General features: G+C 41.7%; 1 protein-coding gene across 1 annotated transcript in view; it reads left to right on the forward strand.

Moving 5' to 3' along the window:
* The first annotated feature begins 1601 nt into the window (after positions 1-1601).
* Positions 1602-25372, forward strand: part of peli2 (pellino E3 ubiquitin protein ligase family member 2) — a 29808-nt gene continuing 6037 nt past the window's right edge. The window contains exons 1-3 of the mRNA XM_036150568.1: positions 1602-2089; positions 16847-16976; positions 22343-22444. Of these exons, the coding sequence (XP_036006461.1) occupies positions 2013-2089; positions 16847-16976; positions 22343-22444 (309 nt within the window). The 5' untranslated portion in view covers positions 1602-2012. The remainder of the gene's footprint in view (positions 2090-16846; positions 16977-22342; positions 22445-25372) is intronic.

Raw genomic sequence — 25372 nt, forward strand, 5'->3', positions numbered from 1 at the left:
TCAAAGGAATTATCTCTTTATTTTATGAAGTGAATTATGATTATTTGTTTTTAGAATTTTAAAGAAATCGCAAGAAGCTAATTGTGAGAAAACCTACCAATTTCTAATTGCTATTGTTTCTAATGATTTTGTAGTAGCAACGTCTTAGTTGCTACTACAAAATAGTTGCATATTTGCATAGTTCTGACATACCATCTTAGAATTCTGATACATGCGCTCATAATTATGACCCAGTTGTCTCATGATTATGATGACCCCTCTTCATTGTAGCATTTTATAATTTTGAAGCACCTATCACAAGTACTATGAAATTACTACCTAATCTGATTGGATAGAGTAGCCAAACCTAATCTGATTGGATAGCGTAGCCAAAACTTGTACTCAAGTAAAAGTAAAAAGTTGTCAGCCAGGAAATTACTCAAGTGAGAGTAAAATAGTATTCAGTAAGACGGCTACAGTTCTGAGTGACTAATAACAGCTGATGACTTAATATTTAAAAATTATGTAATTGGACAGACACAAGTATAAGGTTATGTCCAAATTCTGTTATTTTAAAGACAAAAGATACACTCAAGACACTAAAGGCAAAATAAACATTTTTCTAAATAATTTCTTTAACATTAAACTTAAAAGTAATACTTACAAAAGTTAATATACATACTGTGTGTTAGAACAGTGCAAAGTACTTCCAATGATAATATCTACTGTTTACAGATAGAAAAACACATTAAAATAACAAAGCTTGGGTACAAACAAGAAGTCTCACTTTAACGTAAACTCAAAGTTATTTTTTCCTCTCTGGTGCATTTTTGGTTTAAAACAAGTCTGTTATTTATTTGTGAAGTTACTCACAGTAGGTAGAGTAGCCAGAAATGTTGCTCAAGAGAAAGTAAAAAAGTTGTCAGCCAGGGTAAATATACTGACAACATTATTTAGAGGAACATTTTGTTTATCTCATTTCTATTTATGTTCAAATGATTTGGAACCGGAAAGTTAATGTAATGTTTACCAATTACCTTTTTATGTGGTACTTTGTTGATTGTTTGAAGTATTTCTGAAATTGATTTATTTGTTATTATTATTATTAATTTTTGTTAATTTCTGAAACTGAATTATTTAGTATTTGTTAAATGTGTTAATTGTCTGAAATAAATTCCTTTTATCATCATCATCATCATCATCATCATCATCATCATCATCATCATCATCAAGAAGTGATACTCGAGTATTATGACTCAAGTAAAAGTAAAAAGTACAGCGTGGTAACATTACTCCTTCAAGTACATTTTGCTCAAAAAAAAGTTACTCAAGTAAATGTAACTGGTTACTACTGAATTATAATATAGACGCGGGGTTTCCAGAGCTAAACGTCAAACTTTATTTAATTTTTTTTGATGAGGCCCCTTTAAGAATTCCCCGATTGTAGTCTTTGTTTACATAACAGATGGTTCCACCCACGGAAAGTACACGGTGGGGAGACGGAAAACTAAACCAACGCTTTGTGGACTTTATCCTCCCGAACACTGAACTGATGAGAAAATATCAGCTGTTGACACTATTTAGGGTTTTAAAGGACGAGTCAGAGCCCGGTTTGAGCGCCGTCTGGGCGGGAGCGGGCTGAGGTGGGGAGGAGTGCCCCCCCTACAGAAAGTGAGGCCGGAGCGAATGGTACAGTCCGGCCCTGCTCCTCGCTGTTTTTGTATCTTCTGTAGAGCGGATTCAACCGCCAAGTAAGTTACGCTCTGCCGTGGTTAGCCGAGGAAGTTAAAGAGAGCACTTTCTTTTCTTTTTCTCTCCCTTTTTTATATATTAAATAGAGGAAGAAAAAAAAACTGGATTTATTTTAGACACGGATATACACACAAGCTGCGAGACTCGTAACATGTAGTGAGGGCTATTCGTGTGTTTTTTTTATTATTATTTATTTATTTTTTACTTCGCTCTTAAAGGGAATCTGTTTTATTTGTGAGACACTGTTATTATCACTGTTTAGCTAACTCCGTTAAAGCCTCATGTTTTCGTCGAGCCAAGAGGAGCACTGCGCCCCGTCCAAAGACCCGGTGAAGTACGGGGAGCTGGTGGTTCTCGGGTAAGATTGTTGGTAATTCTTTCTAAAACACATTTACTGGTTTAGGACAGAATAAGAGAGCGGCTGTTTGTCTTTGTTTCCCCGGATGTCTCTCTCTCTCTCTCTCACACACACACTCTCAGCCGAGCCATTTTAACTTGACTCTGAATTAGCAGGAATGTTTTTTTTGTTTTTTTTTTTATCTTATTTACGGTAACGGTCTGGTTGAACTCGACAGGCTCAGTTTAGAAACGCGCGAGCTCACGTTACTCCTCAAAGTAGACACGTGCGCAGTCAGAAACGAGTTCGTGTTCCAGTTGATGATGATGTTGGTGATGATGATGATGATGATGGTGATGATGTCTCGCTCCCTGATAACCAGAGGGGGTATGATGAAGACAACAACCCGCCCAGACAAGGGAGCACAACCCTGGGTGCTCCTCATTCCCAGCAGCCCCCGGACGGAGCGCTCCTCCCCGCCTTGAAGTTGGCTTCACGGGGCTTCAAGAATTCGGAAGTCGTGGTGGTCTCCACCCCCAGCCCCCAGGCTGCTTCCCTTTCTGCTGCCGCAACCCCAACACTGCCCAAACTGTTGTTCTAACACGCACTGCGCGTTGATTCCTGCCCTAAGGATTAATTAACCACCCCATGCATTGTTGCGTTGAGCTGCGCCCCCCCCCCCCCCCCCCCCACACACACACACACACACACAGACACCAAAGTAAGAGGAGGAGGTGGTGGGGATCAGTTAAGAAAGAACAAGCTAAAACCTCATCCGTGTTGTGAAATCCTCCCTTTAAACTTAGGTTGGACATTTCACCGACAACCACTATTGTGCAAGTCAGGGTTACAGGAAGTTGTGCTGTGCATAAGTCATCAGTAACAGGATACCAGTCATTTAATTCTTTAAAAAAGAAAAAAAAAACACAGCCAGAGGGCATGTTAAAGTTTGCATTGCACGTCATAGGTCAAAATCTAGGCACAGAGTTCACATTTTAGGTCCTGGGACCCCATCCCCCCTCCCCTCACCCTGGGGGTCCTGATGGAACCCCCCATTAAGTCATTAAAAAGTGGGAAAGTTTTAATTTCTCTAAGTGCGGAAATAAGAGTATTCTATCCATCGTTTTCAGCGTGCCCTTTCCATTCATGATATTTAGTTTGCTTAATTCAAGCCTCTATAGCTACGTTTACACGGACAAAAGTAATCGGAATAAAGGGCCGATCGGAATAAAAAACTGCGTCATGTAAACAAGCCAATCGGAATACGATGATCGGATTAGAGCTGGGCGATGAATCGATTTAATCGATTAATTTGAATTTACAATTCTTTAAGATTTAATTTTTGGAAAATATGGATTTTATTTTGCCAATACACTCATTGGGTTTCCATGAAGAGAACAGCATGTGATGCTGAATATATGTTTAGGCAAAATTATTGTCAAAATATTGTTAAGTGGAAACTTTTTTTTTTACCATAATACGAGGTACTTCATTTACTTTTTTACTTTTTTTTAACTTAGTTTGAAGTTCACAAGTGCAGTGAAGCCTGCTCTTAGCTCAATGTGTAATACCACTAGCAGCAAATGTTTTGTTATATTTTCATTGTTTATAATGGCACGGCTGCCATCTTGTTTTACAAGCATGTTTCACAGCTTGTTTTTAGTTGCACTTTGAATCCAGGTCAACTCCCTGACGAAATGCTTGACATAAAAAGCAAGGTTTTAAAATAATTTCTTTAATTTCTTTTTATGAAACAAAATGGAGGAAAAAATTGATTAATCGGATTTGGTATTATAAAATCTGAGATTTATTTTCTAATCCATATCGCCCAGCCCTAGATCGGATTAAGCTCAATTGGAATGAAATTGTAATCCGAATCAGAGGGGTAGTTTATGACGATTGATAATCCGATCAATGTGTATATAAACGCTTGTCAGGCTCAAGTTATTCCGAATGTGGGAAACTGACCCGAGTGCACCTGTGCGCCCGACATAAACGTGACGTATTTCCGCGTTGGCGAGTGGTGGAAATACGCTGGGAAGCAAAATTGTCGGAGCCCTGATACAACCTTTCTATTCGGAAAAACAAAAGAGCACGAAGTTGTTGCTTACCCAGTAACATTTTAACCATAAATAGAACATAGTGAAAGTCCATCCTGGCCGCCTGGAAGGCAAACTAGCTCATAAAATACTGTTTCGTTTACTATTTTTGTAGTTTAGCAAAGATGGAAGAAGTTCTTCTGTGTTTCTTTAGGGAAATTTGATAACTGCGCATTTCAGAGTGGTTCTATTCTGAATAAAGCCAGGTGCATATAAACACGCATTATGATTGGATTAATTGATTGTGTGCCCATATAAACTGTACAATCTGATTATTTAACCTCAATATGTTTTAATCAGAACGTGAAATTTTGTACACGTAAAGATAGCTACATGTGAGCTTGGCTTTAATATCTCATTCAGGTTGGAAACTTTATAATGTTCTTCTAAAACTTATTTTGTTTTGCTTCATTATTTACACAGTAGTTATATATATAATATATGTAATGTGTTGACAGTCACCACAAAAGTCAATCATTTGTATATATTGTTGAGACCATATATTTACATACCCCGTATAAAAAGACGATTACATTTCTTTAAGGCTGTCTGATATCAAACCAGACTAATTTCCTATTTTAGGTCAGTTAGGATTAATTAAGTCGTTTTGAGTACTTTTGTTGAATTCAGAGGTTTACACACACTAAGGTTTCTTATCAGCTGATGTCATGGCTTTGTGAGCTTCTGATCAGTTCTTATCTACAGCCGTTTGTTCAATAAAAAAGTGCCTGTGAGACATTTGGGATAAAGCTGTGATTGAGAGATGTCTTTTTATATTTACTTTATGAATAGTAAAACATATAAAGATAAATATCGTATATCGGCATTCAGCCTAAAAATATCGAGGTATTACTTTTGGTCCATGTCGCTCCCAGCCCCACTGTGGATGTGTTTTAAAGCAACGCCTCAAACACACCAGTCTCTTTTCTAACATAACGAGGAAATCAACAGACAGGGTATCAGGAGGAGCATTGTGGAGCTCCACAAGTCTGGTTGACCTCTGAAGACAATTCCCAGGTGGCTGGAGACGCCACGGTCATCTGTCCAGACTGTGGCTACATCCACACTGAGCCAAGTGAAGAATCTGAGCATAGCGATGAAACCTTAATAGCTGTTGTAATACCTAAGCATACCAGTGAGTGGCGTGCTAACAACGTAATGAATGGACGGCTTGTCATTCGTCCTCATAAACGCCGTAAAGGAGCAAAATGTCTCGCCGTAACATCCAGTTAGTTGAAAAGTGTCTGAAACACAACCGTAACTCAGAAGTCCGCCATGGTTGTGTTAATTAGCGTGTGCGTTTACATTGTGCAAACACGACAGTGTAGCCGGTTATGCGGATTGGGGTTATCCAGTCGAAGCTGAGGTTGGAGACGGTTTCAAACGCTTCGTCTGGACGGAGCCCCTAGCCAACCAAAAAGTTTGTCAGATGGAGCCTAACCCGTCTTTGTGTGGATTGTACGCCTGGATAAACACAGTGGGAATGTCCAGCTGTCATACCTGTCAGGCTGGAGGTGAGATCTGGTTATTATTTTTAAACCCTTATTTCCTTGTCTTGGTCCAAGCCAGGTTTGGTGATGAGTTATTCCAAATAAAGTAAAAAAAAAACAAAGCAACTGGACTTGTTTTCCGTAGTTGACGACGTTTCGCTTCCTCTCCAGGAAGCTTTCTCAATTCAAAAAGTCTTGAGTAATGTGCAGTACCAAGCTTTATACCACTGCCCAAAACAAAGGCCTTGTAATAGCTTAGATAACATGCAAATTCATGTTTTAGGCAGTAGTATAAAGCTTGGTACTCCACATTACTCCAGACTTTTTGAATTGAGAAAGCTTCCTAGAGAGGAAGCGAAACGTCTTCAACTACGGAAAACAAGTCCAGTTGCTTTGTTTTTTTTACTTTTTTTGGAATGACCATGACCTGGATGACTGAGAACCTTCACCAGTGATGAGTTATATTTGCCAACTCTGGGAATAATCGCGGGTTTCATCCATCTATCCATTATCTGTACCCGTTAATCCAGCAGGACTGGTGCCTATCTCCAGCGGTCTTTGGGTCAGAAACGGTCAGGTTGCCAGTTCATCACAGAGAACCAAGCATTTTCTCACCCCTTTACCTGACATCTCTTTATTGGAGCATATACATTTACAGTTAGCACAAAATCCCTCCCTAAAATAACCCAGAGCTCCCTCCACAAATGGCGGCAGCACTATTCTTTTCCCCGTCAGTCACAATCAGACAAAAAGGCTACTTCATAAAAATGCCTAAAACTGTAAATAATGTGAGGCGTCAATTTGGGGGACCTCAGCATTTCTCCCTGCTGTCTCCCAGAGACGAACACGCAATGGTCTGAAATGTGCGTGTCAGCTCACCCAGGGGGCGGGACCATCATGTTGTGTGGGCGTTTAGCTGTAGAGGAACTGGTGCACTCCACAAGACAGCTGCCAGCAAGAACGTTTTGCGGAAATGTTGAGGAAACATCTCGAGACGTCAGCCAGGAAGTTAAAACTTGGCCACAAGTTAGTCTTTCAAACGGATGATGGCACCAAGCGTACCTCTAAACCTGCTAGAAAGTGGCTTTCGGACAACAAGGTTAATGTTTTGGAGTGGCCATCACTGATCTCAGTCCCATAGAGGCTTTGTGGGCCCGAGCTGAAAAGGCCTGAGCGAGCAAGGCTGCCCACAAACCTGACTCAGCAGCTCCACTTCTGTCCAAAACATCTGACTAAAGTCATACCGGTCCAACGGCACTGCTGCCAAATGCTAAGGTAACTGTAAGCCAACTTCTGGAGCCAAGGTAAAAAAAAAAATAGACTCCATGATGGTGAAGCGTCTCAGTCATCCAGGTCATGATCATTCCAACAAAAGTTAACATGTTTGCATGTTATCTAAGCCATAACAAGGCCTTTTTGGGCAATAATATAAAGCTTGGAGCTCCACACTACTCCAGACATTTCAATTGAGAAAGTTTTCTGGATGGGAAGCGAAACATCTTCAAACTTTGTAAAAAAAAAAAAAAAAAAAGTCCTTTTTTTTTTTTTTTACTTTTTTTGTTCTCTCTCATTTCGCTGACATTCGGTAAAAGTAAATTATTTCTGCACAGTCCTTGGAAAATAATCTAATCGCGATTTTTTTTCTTAATATTGTGATTTAAGGCGATTTTTTTCCCCCCAGTTTAATTTATCATGTCTTCTTAAATATATACAAACAACAAATTAATTTGTTTCCTTGCTGTGCAGATTAGTTGCTAAAAGACCCGCAGCATCTAAACAGAAATTATTGCGTTCTGCCAACGAAATATTTCAACCAAAATTGCAATTTTGACTTTTACTCTGCGTTAACCACAAGCAACAAAAATTACCTCTAAATAAAGATGTTTGTAAACAAGGACTATTTAAAACAAGAACTTTTAATGTTTCTATTAATCAGAATATTATTCAAGAGAACAGCTTTTAGTAGATTTGGACATCAATCCTTGTTGAACATAAAGTGCAACCAACAAGCAAGTCTATGTATTAAACTGATTGACCTGTACTTAATGCTATGTATGATTATATAAACTCTAAAACAAGTAATAAAATAAGATTATCTCACTGCTGCAACTGCCTTCCCTTCCATGTGGAGGCAAACCCACTTTAAACATTTTACCAACACCTAAAGGATGTGTCTAATTCCCTAATTGTTACATAGCCAAAAATTGCAGACTGCGATTTGGAAATTGCGTTTTTTTTAATCGCGATTATATTAATAATGCGATTAATTGTTCAGCCCTCATTGAGATGCAGCAGAAAGTCCAGAAGTGGCCTGAGCAGCAGTAGAGATAAAGTGGCGCCTCTCTCTTTACAATAACAGCAATGGGATAGTTGAACATATTTTTCGTTTCTTTTTTTTACTTTGGGATTTTATGTTGTGAAAATCTAACAAAATGATCAAACACTATGTGGAATAAGCTGTTATTTTAATGCTGTGCTTATATTCTTCTTGGTCTAACGATATAGAGGAAGTTCTTTTTTTTTTTTTTTTTTTTTTTTTACCCCAGAAATACCAGTTCCCTGAAAAAGTTTATAAAAATCTCCACGCGCCGTTGGTGATGTGTCCAAAATACAAATTTCTGTTGCGTAAATGTGGAAACGTCGTTCAGTGGCCTTCTCTGGACCTTTTTTTGATGTTTTTTCTTCCGTTTCAAAAAGGAAATTCAGATAGCTTTGAGCACTTGTTAACAGCCTCGTCTATCTTCGTGTCTTTCTCTCTGACTTTTTTTTTTTTTTTCAAAAACACAGTTTCATTGTGATTTATAATTAGAAAGTCCTCTCTGAACGTTCTGCCCCAACAAACAGAGTTTATCATTAGAAACACAGGAGCAGTGCTGGAGTTTAGCCACGCAAAGGTCAAATACTCTAAAGCAGTGAAGCATGAGTCCCTGTTTAAAACTTCTCACAAGGGGATCTTTCCTTAATCATTAGCCTTAATGGATTATCTCGTTATTAGCTGATTTGTGGAAAGTTACCAGCAATGACTGTGTTGTAATGAATTCCTTAGAAGAAAACACACAGAAAAAAAAAAGTTGATCTGGACAATCAAGCTGCAGCATCTCCAATGCTCCGCCATGCTCTGATGCCGTTAGTGATAAGGCTTCGGTCTGTTTTGCCACCGGCCTGAACGCTGGAAATGAATAATTAACAGTTATAAGAGTCTGTGCTGTTCGTATCTCACGTTTACAGCACTTGAAGCAAGTTGCGCCAAAGTTATAGACTACGGAGTGGAGTGGGTGGCTTTGCCCCCCCCTCCCCTCCAGCTGTCCATTCAGCAGCCATCCTGCTTATTGTAAAGGACAAAAAGCGGCGCTGACTGGTTATCACCCAGGGCTGAGCGTGCGGTGTGTGTGTGACGCCGGGACTTTTGTTCTCCCTCCTGACATCAAGACACCCGTGCGAATCAGATGTGACGGGCGCATAATTGCCGCCGTGACATCACATCCCCATTGATAAAGCTGATGGTAGACAAGATAGCTGTCACCATGGGACAAAGCCTGTTTGAGCGGCGGCTTGTTGTCACGGCCGCGGCGGCTCTTGTTGCTGCCCTCCATCTCTGCCGCTCTACGCTGGGGTGGGATTGGCTCGGTGCTGGTCAGTGAACGGAGGAAGGTGGAGGGAGTGTGGGGGGGGGGGGGGGGGGGGGCTCTGGGCTGGATGGGTATCTCGGAAATGAAAGGACGGATTGATCAGGTCTCCGTCTTTGCTTTTCCTCAGCTTCCTCTGTCCATTGTGGCTCGGAGACTGGGCCCATTGAGTGAACTTTCAGCGTTTTCACCATGAAGAAGTGGTCGGCAAAGGAAGCCGGGCCAGCCTAGCTTTGTTACAGGCTTCCACTGATTGTTGATTCATAATGCCGTCTGCGGGAACTTGGTTCAGGAAAGAAAGCTGTCGTTTAGTCTTCTGCCCTACAACAAAAAGTTAATTTTTAATTTTGTATTGTCTTCTATGACCCTTAAAAACCAGCCTCTACTCCCTCCTCCCCTCCCTGATGAGTGTTGGAACATCTCTGCATACAGCGGACTCCTACATTATTCTCCTACATATTTCTTCTTTTCCTGCTTTTTGTTACTTAAATGTTTTAGGTTACCACATTAAAACAAGGATACTCCAATGAAGCTTTAATTTATTAAGTGAAAAGGCCCTTTGTGGAAAAGTAATTATTCCTCAGTCTCTAAAACTGGTTGTACCAGTGGCAACAGCAACCATTGAGTGTTGGCGATGGGTCTTTTATATCATAGTGGAGGATATCTTTGCAGATATTTATAAACTGCCCCACAGTCTCAGTTGGACTTATGTCTGGAGTAACGAGGCCATTCCAAGACCTCATTTTTTTTATGAATCATTCAGATGTGGACTTGCTGGTGGCCCTTTGTTGTGCTACACAACCCGAATACGCTTGAGCTACTAGTGGTAGCCTAGTGGTTAGAACAGGGGTGTCCAAACTTTGCTTCACGTGAGCCAAAATAGTAAAGTCAAAAGTACACGAGGGCCACAAATTGTATAAACCGGTATGTTAAAAACAAACTAAAATTACCAAAAAAATTCTATTGTGAATTTGTTTTAGCCTGCTCCACAAAATATGTGCATGAGCTGTTTTACTTAAACTAGTCTGATTTTATGTTGGAAAGAGAATATGCAAATAGATCCAAAACTTAAAAATGGTTTTGCATATTTGCCAAATTAAAATTTGGTCATCCAGTTTTCAAAGTCTCTTGGAATCGATTTGACTTTTTATCTATTAATTTTCGTGTCCATTCTCAGCGATAAGAACAGGATTTGGGTCGGTCTTTCTTTGAAAACGCTTGTTGTATTCAACCAAGTTTAATAAAAAACAAATAAGCAGACATGCCTGTGCACATTCTCCCATTTATGCCTGTTTACTGTTAAATAAAAGCAGAGTTTGTGCATTTAAGTCGTTGGATACTTGTGGTCCCATTTGCTATGAAATTAAAGAGAATGTCAAAAGTGTAGTGATTAAAAGACACAAATACTCTGTGTTACACCTTAATATTTTCAATCGAAAGAAGATTTTAACTAGTTTGTAATAATTCTTCCCTAGTTAAAAACAGGTGCGGGTGGAGCCAAATCATTTGACAGAATACAGTTGGGGGGGGCCGCAATAAAACAGTCCAGGTGCCGCAAATGGTCCCCGGGCCGCACTTTGGACACCCCTGGGTTAAAACAACACGCTTGCGTTCTGAGAAGGCTCCTGGTTATAACACTGCAGACTGCCCTGAGCCCTTATGGGTCCCTGAGCATGACCCTTGGCCCCAGATCGCTCCATGGGCGCTTTAAAACCTGCCCACTGCTCTCTAAGGAGTGGACAAAACACAGAAGACAAATCTTCTTAGAATGTACAATTGCAATGATAAATAAAGATTTCTAAGCCTAAGTTCATAAACCGATGGCAAATATTTTCCTTCAGGATTTTCTTTTAAACTACGTTCAAACCGAACACGAAGGCAAAATTTTCTCGTTGGTCGCTTGACGTTTCGCCTCTCTCACAAACAATTCGCACTGAGAACCCGCTGATAACGCTGCCAAATTTCGCCCAGCTCGCTTCACCGCCCCATCAGACAGGAGGAGCGTCTATCCGGTTCCAGTCGGTTCCCTTTGTGTGTTCAACTCACCGTGCCGGACGTGGACTTTATTCAGCCACTCACAGGGCTCTGTGCAGTGTCCAAAATTAACTTCCTGATTCACCGGCCAAGTTGACCGGTACGTGTAAAAATCTACCGACCACGAATATGTTTTACCGGCCAAAGTTAGTCTGACTGACTCTTGCTAAATATCTCCACATAATCCCGCTACGTAATTAGCCTGAGCTGATGGACATGACGTAGTTGCTGTCGTTCTCGTGTCACGTGTGGGAGTGTTTGTGTACGTTGAACATAAAGCCACATAAAACCCAAATGATGACTGAAAAACACGGCTTATTTGGTACAGACATTTTACTCAACATGTGGCAGCTAGCCCTCTGAAATTTACTCTCCAAACGGAAAATTTACTCGCATTTGCCGTCTGGCGAGTGTTAATTTCGGACCCTGGCTGTATGTGAAGTGGAATGTCGATAAACGACGTCGGCGCCCCTGGGTCCACCAGGTCCTCCAGAGACGGACCCGGGTTGGTGAGTACCTCCACCTGGAGCTGCTTCTGTATGACCGTCGCTTCTAGCCGTACATCCGTCTGACCAGGACCCAACATGAGGACCTGCTGCCCCGCACTGGAGGACGTTTCACCCCCTGGGACTCGAACTACAGGCGTCAGTAAATCCATCATTGATCAACAGTAATGTAGCCTAAATTTACTGTCTAAATATGTAACATATAAAAAACATTTTTCTGCCTAAATAAATGGACCAGGAGACAGAAAAGAGATTTCCCTTCACTCAAGTCGCACGTCCACCGCGCCTATTCACAGTTTAGCTGCGCTCTGTTTTCATTCCTCGAAATGCGTCGTTTGCATCGGTGACTGTTAATTCGTATGCCGTCTAAAGTATGAAAGCTCCTTTAGACGGCAGGATTCATGGTTCCTTAGGTTATAGAAAAAGGTCCAGGTCCAGTAGTAGCAAAGCAGCGCCACATCATGGTTCTTTTTAGATCCACAAGCCTACTTCATGTTGTCAGATGGGTTCTCTATGAGTTGAGCTCTTGATTCTGCAGACTTAGCATCAATAAGGCCTCGGTGCGGTGAATGACACTGAACTCACCTGTCCAGAAAAAGGGGCTAATTATACTTCATTTATAATTTAACATGGGAGGTAATTATTATTATGTATTTTTTTATTTTTTTTTTACTTTACACAGAGTCTGGTTGGTTTTAGACTGCCCATTAATGAATTAAATGACCATTCAAAAACTACATTTTGTATTTACCAAGGTAATCTTTGTATGACTCTAAAATTAGTTTGATGGTCTAAAATCTAAGCGACGAAAACAAACCCGTGAGGGGGCAAACACTTTTTCACAGCGCCGTATCTCCCTGCCGTTCTGCAAACACCTCCACATTAACACAAGAGGTAGGAGGTGCTGTTGGCTCCTCGCTGCAGTCCTGGAGGATTTGCGATATGCCACAGTCTTAATCCCTGCTGCTAAATATTGGAAGGTAAATCCGCCGTCTGCCTGGCACGGGTCAAAAGGGAACGTGATCACAATTAGTTGGTAGCGGCGCTCTAAAGAGCCTGTCCTAGCTAATGTGACGGTAGCAGCTCCTGGATGGCATGATATTGTTCTACAGTCTGATGATGAATTAATTTGAAGCTCGTGGAGCTTTTTATTACATGCTTAGAGGTTATGTTCTTCAGTATAATTGATCATGGGGAAGCTAAGCTTCGTGTCATCTGAATGCACGCTTAGTGTGAGACATTCAGGTACAGGGAGCCAGGCAGTGCCGAGTGCACGGCTGAACAATGTGGCCCTTGTTGGCCTTTATTTAGCCTGGGAGTTTCTGCGGTTGATCTGGGATATTTGTCGACTGCTGTCATCCGCCGTGGGACACATTGCAGCGTCTGTGTTGCCTTAAAATGTGAATTTTTTATTGCAGACGCTGAAACGTTTCAGTCAAAGCCGTAAGTGCAGATGGAGTCGCAGCGTTTCAGGTGTTTATGTACCTTCTGATCTGATGTACGGCCGTGAGAGGGTGTCATCCGTGGCGTGAGAAACAAGCTCGTTTCCAGCATCCAGAACCAAGACTTTCAAAGTAATAAATGTTTTAAATCTGCCAGGATGATCCGTCGGGCCATTCCTGTGGTTTTAGTGATATGCTTGAGGCTTGAGTCTTCTCCAGCAATAGGGGGTGTAGGATAATAGAGTGCTGCCCCTCCCCTCACACATTGCTGCATATTGCCTGTCAGCTGGCTGAAAGAACTTATAAAAAAAGGCGATTTTGGCTGTTTGGAAGTATTTCCAGCTGCTAAAAACTCAGACTACTATGAAGGCAGCGCTGTTTTAAGACTTGGTTGAGACTGTTTGACAGCCGGATGCAGTTAAGGGGCGGGGTTCAGTAAAATTACCTCCGTTTCATGATACTTACGCAAACCTTTGAGCAAAACTGCAACCTGGTCTAACTGACTTCATTGAAAACAGTTTTATACACTATATAATTTGTTATCATTTCAGCTCTAATAATGTTATCTTGTACATTTTATTTATTTCTGTTCTGATACATAGACTTGAGCAAAATTAATGGATAAAACCCTGTAAAATGTAGAAGTTGTTTTTAATTTCTTTTACTGAACAGATTATTAGTATATATAGAAATAAATAAATTGGGCTGTCTGCTTAGGTTGCCTGCAGTTGGGTGCTCCGCTGACACGTTGCTTGTTGCCAGCTGTAGTTTTAAAACTGCTATCCTACTAAAGCCTGGTTTATACTTGACGCATCTGTACTACGCTGAGAGTCCTGTGCGGATGAGCAAGCGTTCCTTCTGGGCGACGTTCGTAAATATAGACTTCTTTACCATTCGGCCCATAAAGATCGCCGTGATCAACAAATTGTTAACAGTTCCTGGACAGAAATCGCCGCCACTCATGGAAGAAAGTAAGAGGCTTAGAGCTATAGCTGGTAATCCTGTTCCGAAACATTTTTTGTTATACTGGGAGAAACTGTCCTACCATTGTGAAAATAGCAATATTTAAAATTAGATCTGCGTGCGTACTCGTTCCTCCTTAGTTTCCGCTTGCTGGTTGCGCATTCACACTCCAATGCTTGTGTATCCTGTTAGCTTAGCGGTTAGCTTCGGTGTTAGCCGTTCATTGTTGCTCTGCCTCAGTAGAAAGAAATAAGACCAGAGTGGATTTGGGATATTCTTTTTATTCAAAAAGGGACTTGGGGAAACTTCCTGAAGAATCGCTGACTCTGCCTTTAAATGTTAGAAACCACTGTTTTCTATTTTTATCTGTAGTGGCGTTTAAGTACGCTTGGCGCAGGAGCACAACGCTGCCCTCTAGAGCCTAGGAGAATAGTGCTACTTCAGAGGAAAAGCCGCATGGAGAATAAATGCATCAGGCGTGGTGTCTGCACGTGTCATTTCCGCGCAGAACGCACAGAACTTAAGACAGATGGGTGATACCGTTTTACTTTTTTGCGACCACAAATATTTCCTAATGGCTTGCTAGTCTAAAGTGTAGCAGTGGCCCAGCAGTGCTGGATTACTCTGTGCTTCATACGGCTGGAGAAAACAGCTCACTCCAACACTTATCTCTGTGCGCTCAATAAAAGGACTTTAACCACAGAAACAGTGTGGCGGAAATTGTTCTTAAAGCCTTGGTGTACCTTGATACCGTCTGATAACCATCCCATGGTTATAACCAGCTGCCATCAACTTGTAATCCTAGTGTTACTCTATGAAGAGCAGGCTGGAGTAAGTGCGAAGGACAAATTTAGCTGGTAATGTACAAGTTGGAATGACAAATAAATAGAAATACTATAACTGTTAAAAGGTTAAATATTCTGAATAATAAGCTATTGAATACTGCTAATACATTTAGCAGATCTTAATTCTCTATTGAATGAATGAATGAAAACTTTATTATCATTGTCACAAGAACAACGAAATTTAAAAAAGTGCCATTTATCCGTGCATATGTTTAAAAAAATAAAAAATTAAAATAAATAAATAAATCTCTGTCCCACAATTTACACACAATATAAGAAATAAATAACAAATAACTGATAAAAACAATTAATAAATAAAAAAATAGCACATTCTCACACACATCATCCATGATTATTAATGGTTATTTTTGGTTGCATTTAGTTTTGTTATTGCTGTCGGGTAAAAACTGTCTCTAAAACGGTTGGTTGTTGTTCTGATTTCTGTTCTGATTTCTGATTGTTGCATAAATCTGTGTATCAAATAAAAAAAGGACAATTACGTTGCACAATATAGTTTATATGAATCGTATCTTTGCGAGACATGCGTGCAATAGACTAAAGGGGTTTTTGAAATGCTACAATTACATCCATGTTATGAATTCACAACTGGGCGGTTTAATCATCCGGAAATGTACATTGAACGTGCAAAGCACAGCGGTTCTGTCAGGAACGATGTGCTTTACGGTGCCACGCAACCCGTAGCGTCTGCGTCCGCTACAGACGCGTCAAACATGATCAGAATGTGAGTAAAGATGTAAGAAAGAGCGATTAAAATGGCCCGGGGTGTGTGTTCTCGCACAGGATCGGCCTTCCTGGCTCTCCGTGGGTGGCTTGTCTTACAGGCCAGCTTTTGTGCACTGCGCTGACTGGGACCATGTGTTTCCCTGGCCGGCCAGCCGTTGCGGAGACTCGGGCGCAGGTGGACCAGCATTAGGAGGGAGGCGAGGGAGGTTCTGTTGCCTTCATGTGGCGGCAAACGGGAGACGGGTCCCATTATGCTGCGGCCGGTTGAACCTCCTCCCTCAGACGAATCGCTACGCAGAGTCGGGAGTCGGATGTAAACATTTCTGTCAGACGGCACACAGTGGTTCCATGTGAGGGCGTGAGCAGAAGGTCTGCATGTTGGATGGGATGCAAAGCGTGGGGTGGCCCAGCTGTAGGAACCAGCTGGTGGACAGAAAGTGGATCAGTCCCACCGGAAAGTGCTCCTCCATTCATGAGGAGGAGCCCGGGCGAGGTGCCTCACGCCGGACAGGAGGGCCAAAGCTGGAACCCGGTATGGGCATAGACCTCAGATGCTCATCCCACACCCCCCTCCTCCCAAAAAGCAGTCAAATCAAGATCTTGTAGCTTTCTGTGTAATTATATTAAATTCTGCTCAGTTTGCCACCCAGACTGCGTTTTTTAAAATGTGTTCCTGCTGCTAGCTGCGGCTTACAGAGCCCCGGCTCAGTGAAATCACCAGCGCCAGAGTGCATTATGTAATAAGAGACATTATCCAAGGTGACGCTTAGATTACTAATATGGTGTATTAGATTGCCAGTGATGTAATGCGTGGAAAAGCTCCCCTTTCAAAAGCACGCAAACGTTTCTAAATCTCCGTGTGTACTTTTTACATGATTACAAGAATTTTGCCTGCAAATCTCATTACACACATCTTTTTTGGAGCTACAAAAAAGACCGGCTTTTTATCCAGAGGAAGAAAAAAAAAAATGTAACTGTGAATGTTGTCCTTTTCTCCCCCATCCCCCCCCCCCCCCTTCTCTGTGACAGGTACAATGGCTCTCTGCCCAATGGAGATCGGGGTAGACGGAAAAGCAGATTTGCGCTTTTTAAGAGGACCAAAGCCAACGGTGTTAAGCCGAGCACCGTGCACATCCTCAACACACCCCAGGATAGCAAGGTACAGAACAAAAGATGAATTAGCAATTTAATGAACGCACTCTCGGTGCGAATGGCGCGTAGTTTGGACCCAGTGTGGAGAAATAGGCGTAAAAGGTTGTTGTCTGTCTTACCAGCCTGTAAACGTCGTCTCATTATGTTAAGATTAGCAATGAAGTGAACGAGGTGGGAGTTAAGGTTGAAGGGACAGTTTTCCGGATCTCTGACCCTCATGGAAGCTGAATTTATGTTGCTGTTGGCTCTGACTGTTGTGTTGACGTTTCCGGTTCAATAGCCATAGTTCCTCTTCGCCTCTCTTCACACCAGAGAGCCGGTATAACATGTTTCCCTTCCCGCATTCCTCTCCTCAGTTCCAGAGCCAAGCCGTTAAACAAGGAGCTGCTTTTTTCCTGCCGCTATTCAGACGTTTGTTCTCGGTTTAGCCCTCCGACCAAAGGCTCTCAGGTTCAGGTTTCTGTCACCTTGTGTAACCTGACTCCTGATATCTGCTTAGAGGGTTTGTTTTCTGTGAGAAAGGCCTCTCCACCGCAGAGACTGAACATTATTTCATTGGAGGACAAGCTGAATGTTGGGGTGCACTGCAAAAAGTGTACTAAAAGTAAGTGAAATTTTCTTGAAATCAATGTAGTTTTCCTTAATTAGAGCAGGTAAATAAGACTATTTGCCAATGGAATAAGATTTTTGCACTTAAAATAGGAACAATTCATCTCCATCATCTTATTTCAGATGTAGGATATCTAATTATCTTATTTTAGGGGTAAAAATACTCATTCCATTGGCAAATAGTCTTATTTAGCTCCTCAAATCAAGGAAAAATACAATAATTTCAAGAAACTTTTACTTACTTTTAGTTCCCTTTTTGCAGTGTGCGGTGGTTCACTGCGGCTTGGAAAAGTATTCGTACTCCTTGGACTTGGATTCGAACTCAATTCAGGATACATGTCGTCTCAAGGAACTTTACAAAGTCTAATTCTAGCAAATAATCCAGACAGATTGGTCAAAAAGTTTCCTCTCTAAGGAAACCCAGCAGATTGCATCAAGTCTCTCCAAGCAGCATTCACTCCTCCTGAAAGAGCGTAGAGCCACAGTGGACAGTCGTCTGCATTGTCCATGGCTTTGCAGCAATCCCTCATACTGAGCATGCATGAAGTAACAGTGGAGAGGAAAACTCCCCTTTAACAGGGAGGAAAATCTCCAGCAGAACCAGAACCAGACTCAGTATGAACGCTCATCTTCAAAGACCGACTGGGGGTTAGAGAAGACAGAGCAGAGACACAGAAAGCACAGAAGCACATTGATGCAGGAATCCTTTCTATGTTATAGGGGCGACAGCGGATGATCTGTCTCCCCTGGATGATGTCACAGCTAACAGAACGCCAGACCAGGTGTACCTTCTATGAAGAGGAAAAAAGACAAAGAGAACAAAATGTTAAAAGTTTAAATAATAAACAAGGCAAATTGGAGAACAGTAGGAGAACTCAGCAGAGTAAGAGAAATAGATCTTGATGTCCTCCAGCAGCCTAAGTCTATAGCAGCATAACTATAGAGATAGCTCAGGGTAACCTAAGCCACTCTAACTATAAGCTTTGTCAAAAAGGAAAGTTTTAAGATTAGTCTTAAAAGTAGACAGGGTGTCTGCCTCACGGACCAAAACTGGGAGTTGGTTCCACAGGAGAGGAGCCTGATAGCTAAAGGATCTGCCTCCCATTCTACTTTTAGAGACTCTAGGAACCACCAGCAGACCTGCAGTCTGAGAGCGAAGTGCTCTGTTAGGAACATACGGGGTAATCAGAGCTCTGATATATGATGGAGCTTGATTATTAAGGGCTTTATATGTGAGAAGAAGAATTTTAATGCATAATAATTGTAACTTAGAAGGAGAAATACAAATACACACCACACTAAAAAGTGTGGTTATGACTTCCTTTACTAGAAATAAAATTCAGTGCAATCGTGACTCAACAAATTGATAAACAAAGAGTCTTAAATATGGCTGCTCTGCATTTAGCTCCATCCATCTTCCCATGAACTCTGACCAGCTTCCTTGTTCCTTCTGAAAATAAGCTTTCCCGCAGCTCGCTGGTTTTTTTTACTCGTTGTCTCCTCCCCCATAAACTTAAAATTTATCTAAGGCAAAACAAAGCAGCTCCCTCAGCAGATTCTCCACCTGAGCAGAGCATTTGTGCAGCTCCTCTGGAGATCTTCTGGTTGCTTTACTGACTGATACGTCCCAGGGCTGTTAGTTCATTTCATGGCCGGTTTGCTGCGCTGCCAGTCTTTCCATTTCCAGAGGACAGATTGAACGCCGCTCCGTGAGACGTCCAGCGCTTAGGAAACTGTTTTATAGCCCAACCGTGCTTTATGACACTGTTTGTTTACTGGTGTTCTCAAACAAACTTTACAGAACAGCTCCGTTTATACTGAGATTGAAAGTGCACACACATGAACTCTGTTTACTGATTAGGTGACTTTAAAGGCTGCTTTTCGCCTCGGATTTTATTCATAAAAACATAAAAACAGGCCTTATTTTCCTTCTTCTTCCAGATTGTGGACTAGTCTGTGTTTGCCCTACATAAAAGATCTCAGTGAAACACATCAGAAAGTGTGAAGAAACTGAAATGATGCAAATAATTTGGCACGGCATTGTTTAAATTCTAGTGAAAGTTAGTTCTCAGAAACATTTACTGCATTGTTTGTGGCTTTAAAAGAACAATGTAGTGTTTTTTTTTTGTTTTGTTTTTTGCAGCCGTTTTCGGTACGAGAACCGCCGCAACGCTCTTCCTCTTTTACCTCTGTTCCTCTTTGCCCGCCCCGTTACCAGGCCATGGGGGGGGGGGGGATTATCAGGCTGGATGCCGGCGCTCTCGGCCAGCCCTCCTCCACTCCCAGCTGCACGCACTGTCAAAAATAACCATCTGTGAGAGACAAACAAGGTGGCGCGCCAGCAGCGTGATTAAATATATCAAACACCGAAGGAGCCGGATGAAAGAAGCCTCGGTGTCTCCTCTCATGGAGCGGTCTGCGGGGCCCCACGCGCGCTCCCTGACGGCGCAGCCTACGAGTGAACCGAGAACGCCCGGCGGCTGCGAGCGAACGCTCACATGTCTGCGCACGCGCTGGTGTTCATGACAGATAACCAGAAGCTCCCATGATGCCGCTGCCAGCCTTCTGCTCGTTGCTGTTCGTTCTGACTCCTCATTCTTCCGCCCTTATTTGTGTGTGTGTGTGTGCGACTTTTCCTGCTCAGGTAGAGAGCAGCGCTCGTCAGCGGCGGCGTTGACATTTGTCCCCCCGTCTGGTCTGCGTCTGAAGTTACAGCAGAGCGCGGCAGCTCTGGTGACCCACTTTCTCTCTCCTGCACGTGACGAAATAGGAAAGAGGAGGAGGAGGAGGAGGAGGAGGGGGGGGGGTTGTTTTGGAAATGCAATTTCCAGATAAGAGCTGGATGATGGCGGCATGTGTTTAAATGTTGATGAGAGCTGCCTTTTCGGGCCTCGACCGGCCCTGCCCTCAGCGGCTCTAGCTGACAGAGGCCCGGCGGGCAGTTCACTGTCACGGGACTGTGACTGTCACGGGAGGCTTGTCGCTGTTGCCGTTCCAGAAATGTGTGTCGCCCTGTGCAACCTGGGGTAATGCAATAAGACAAAAAGGCTGCAACAAACCGGATGAATTCTGGCTGCAGTTTAGTCTTAAAAACAGGACGGCCGTATGCACGACTCCCAACTCGGCACGCGATTCATCTGTTGAATGCCTTGTGAGTCGATGGAGGGATTACGTAAGATATCCTGTAGCGTCGTTCCTGTAAATGACTCTGCTGATTAGGGCTGAACAATTAATTGCATTTTCAATATAATCGCAATTTAAAAAAACACAATTTCCAAATCGCAGAGGTCAGCAATTTTTGGCTGTGTAACAATTAGTGAAGCAGACGCGTCCATTAGGTGTCGGTAATATATATAAAGTGGGTTTGCTCCACATGGAAGGGAAGACAGTTGCAGCAGTGAAATAATCTAATTTTATTACTTGTTTTAGAGTTTATATAATCATACATAGCATTAAGTTCTGGTCAATCAGTTTAATACATAGACTTGCTTGTTGGTTGTACTTTTATGTCCAACAAGGATTGATGTCCAAATCAATTAAAAGCTGTTCTCTTGAATAATATTCTGATTAATAAAAACATTAAAATTTCTTGTTTTAAATAGTCCTTCTTTACAAACATTTTTTTAGAGAACATTTATGTTGCTGGTGGTTAATGCAGAGGAAAGTCAAAATTGCAATTTTGGTTGAAATATATCGTAGGCAGAACGCGATCATTTCTGCTCTGAGTTTAGATGCTGCGGGTCTTTTAGCAACTAATCCACATGGCGAGGAAACAAATTGATTTGTTGTTTGTATATGTTTAAAAAGACATGATAAATTAAACTGGGGGAAAAAATCGCATTAAATCGCAATATTAAGAAACCGCAATTAGATTATTTAGCAAAATTGTTCAGTCCTACTGCTGATCCAGTCAGAGCCACAAGAAAGTGGTTGAAGCACAAAAATCACTTTTTAGTGATAGGAAGTTTCAGATACGGTGCCTAGCAAAGAAAGGTTCACGCCCCCGCCGCGAACCTTTTCGCATTTTTCGTTAAAACCACAAACTTCAGTGTATTCTGTAGAGATTTTCTGTGACGGACCAACACAAAGCAGAGCAGGGCTGTGACGTGGAGGAAACATTGTTCATTTTCAATTTTACAACGAAAAAATCTATCAAAAGTTGATTTGCATTTGGATTTTTTTTTCTGACACCCTTAAATAAAATCCAGCACAGCCTTCAGAAGTGACTGAAATAGTGAGTAAAGTCCACCAGCTGTTCTGTGAAGGTTTCAGACTCGTCAGAGAACATTGGTATCTAAACAGTATCATGACCGTTTGTGTTGTTTGTTTACCTAAAGTCTCAATAAGATGCATTAAAATGTGAGTTTGTGGGACAAACTGTCAACAAATGGGAGGGTATGAAAACTTTCACTAGTCTGGGTATTTGTGTTTTATTATGAAGGTTAATTGTAGTTCAGAAAAGTTTGGAATTTATTTTCCATCTCTGGATAAATACGAAAAAAAATTAAAAATATTTGCATTTCCAGCCTTTATAGCCGGTCCAATTGCCTAAATGTTGTGTCCTCAATTAGTTTTGTCCTACCTTTGTTCCTCATATACTTCTTTTTTTCTTTCCTACCTCCTTTCTGTCTTTCCATCCTTATGTCCCACCTTTCTCCCTCCCTCTCTACCTACCTTCCTCTCTTCCTTCCCGCCTTTCTTCCAGCTTCTGGTTTTTGCAGCCTCCATATTTAAAGCCGTCAGTAACGTGTGGTCTTGTTTCAGGCCGTGAACTGTAAAGGCCAACACAGCATCTCCTACACGCTGTCCCGGCACCAGACGGTGGTGGTGGAGTACAGCCATGACAAAGACACAGACATGTTTCAGGTAAACGCCCCGTTTAATCACACGCTTGTTTGGAAAGGAGGCTGCATCGAAGTTTTATGTGTACATTTCAGATTTTTTACTTTTTTTTTTTTTACACATTTGTGTCCTATAGTGCGCTGTGATGTGTAAAATATGTGGTTTAATGCTGAAATGTGTGAAACGCTGTGGTTTAACGCATTTGAAAGCCAGAATATTAATAGAAAGATGAGTTCACATGTTAACCCGTCGTCGTATTCCGTTGTTTTAGAGCAAGTGTGTCAAACTCATTTGTATATGGGGCCACTTTGGCGTCATGAAGTCTTTAAAAGGGCTGGTTACATGTGTAGAGACGATACTTTTCATTTCATAATTTCATTCCAGTTCACATAGTAGTATAAAAAATGCACAGTAACATAGAAATAGCAACCATAAGCCCAGTTTATACAGTTTATCTGCAAAAAAAAAAGTTGATATTGGGGTGAGTTACACTTACAGGAGGCACAGTTTTAGCCACTTTATACACTTTAAAAGGATATATGTCTCTACTTTATGACATGATATGCCTTTTTTTTGGCTCTTGAGGGCCGGATAATTTATCTTGACGGGCCGGATTCGGCCCGCGGGCCTTGAGTTTGACACCTGTGTTTTAGAGCAACACTGGAAACACAAAGTAGAAAACAGAAAAACTGAACAAATGAAGGATTTTAGGAAGTTTTCAGAGAGCAGAAAGTAATGGTCAAATGAAAAAGGGAAACGTTCCTTTCTGCCTCTGGTTTCCTCAGCATCAGTCTGATGCAACGCTTAAAGCTAAGCCTAAAAACATGTCCCCCCCCCCCAAACTAACAAACCCTTCCCAAAATACGATGATCATGCCTCGTGATCTGGGTTTAAAGATGGATCTGAGGACAGTATTCCGTTTGAAACGGCAAAAACCGTCATATAAATAGCTGAAACTGAGACGGTTTACCGCGTTTCGATAAACGGATGCTAATTTTGAACCTGACGGCAGCAGCATGTTTAAAAACGGAGCTGAGGCTGGAACATCAAAAGGTCATTCGCCTACAGGTCAGTAACATGTTATAAAAAGAGGCTGGCTGGGTGGGTGGGGCTTAGCGCAGGGGCCTAAACTATAAACACCACACTTCCTGTCTCTAAGTCACTGAGGAGCTCTCCTCTGTTGGTGTTACACTGAAAAGTGTCAACTTTAGCCTCAGGACTTAGATTATTGAACAACGTTGGTGACTTTTAATAGAAGCTGCAGCGCCTTGCAAACATATTTCTACCCCTTGAACCTTTCCATCACTTTAACTGGGGGGAGGTGGGGTCAGCAAACTTTTTAATCCAAAAAAGCATTTTTTCTTTCTTAACCATATAAAATGTACTTGTTTTATTATTGAAATAAAGAATCCCAACATAATCGATCAAAGGAAAACAACTGAGACATATTTATGTGTGTGTGTGTGTGTGTGTGTGTGTGTGTGGGGGGGGGGCATATTATTTGGAGCCTGAGCAGAAAAGGAAAGGACTAAACAAACAAAAGAGGAATTTATTTATTAGTGTTATCCTAATATGTACCATGAAATGTTTTTTTTATTTAAAAAAGTGAGCAACTGGAAGACAAGTCTGTCTTTTAAATGAGACCTCATGTGTTGATGAAACTACTCGTATAAATAAAGGTTTAATAGTAATAAGAAAGACCTAAAGGATCACATGAAGCTCCACAGCCGACCTAAGATGGACCAAAACAAAGTGGTATAATTGTGAAAGGGAAGGTCATTTTCTACGTAAATCTGGAAAGTGTGGCGTACACGTGGATTAGAACCGCCTTCAGCTTGAATTATAGCCTCAATTTTCAAATATTCTAAATCATCTATTGGAGTTATGTCTAGGTTTTAGATGGGTTGTTCAATTCTATCCATATTTATTTATATTGCACCAATGCACAAAACATGTCATCTCAAGGCTCTTTACAATGTCAAATTCAATCAAATCCTCCAGATTGTTCAGAAAGTTACCTCTCTAAGGAAACCCAGCAGGTTGCATCAAGTCTTGACAAGCAGTATTCACTCCTCCTGAAAGAGCATAGAGCCACAATGAATGGACAGTCGTCTTTATTATCGATGGCTTTGCAGCAATCCCTCATACTGGACAAGCATGAAGTGACAGTGGAGAGGAAAACTCCCCTTTAACAGAAAGGAAAACCCTCCAGCAGAACCAGAACCAGGCTCAGTGTGAACGCTCATCTGCCTCGACCCACTGCGGGCTGTAACACACGTATGAGCTTTGTTTAAAAGCAATCCCTTGTAGCTCTGGCTGAATGTTAGGGTCTACCTTTCCTTACTTTTTAGAGACAATGTTGAAGGTGAAGGTGTCGTCCTGCAGGGAGCTGAAGCTCCTTCTCAAGGCTTTCACTGCCTCTAACGGGTTCTCCTCCAGCATTTCCCTGTATCCATCTTCATCCATCTCATCTTCCCCTTAGCTCTGATTAGCTTCCCTGCCTCTGCTGCAGAAAAACCTCCCAACAGCATGATGCTGCTGATTGGTTTAGTGCCCCACTGGTAGAGGTGTGAATCTCTGCAGCTCCTCCAGAGTTACCGTCACCCTCTTAGCTGCTTCTCTGAACATTGCTCTCCTTGCCTCCTTATGTATTTGTTAGAAAATAGGGAAGGTCCAAGGGGAGCGAATACTTTTGCAAGGTATAAACTGGGATCAGACTGCAAGAGGAAAAACTGTCATGTGGTTGGATGTAGGGCTGAACGATTTTGGAAAATAATCTAATTGCAATTTTTTAATCATGTCTTTTTAAACATATACAAAACAACAAGTCAATTTGTTTCCATGCCGTGCGGATTAGTTGCTAAAACACCCACAGCATCTAAACTTGGAGCAGAAATGATCGCGTTCTGCCTACGAAACAAGAACTTTTAATGTTTCTATTAATCAGAATAT

Source organism: Fundulus heteroclitus, chromosome 19, assembly GCF_011125445.2.
Source record: "Fundulus heteroclitus isolate FHET01 chromosome 19, MU-UCD_Fhet_4.1, whole genome shotgun sequence".
NCBI classification, from domain to species: Eukaryota; Metazoa; Chordata; class Actinopteri; order Cyprinodontiformes; family Fundulidae; genus Fundulus; species Fundulus heteroclitus.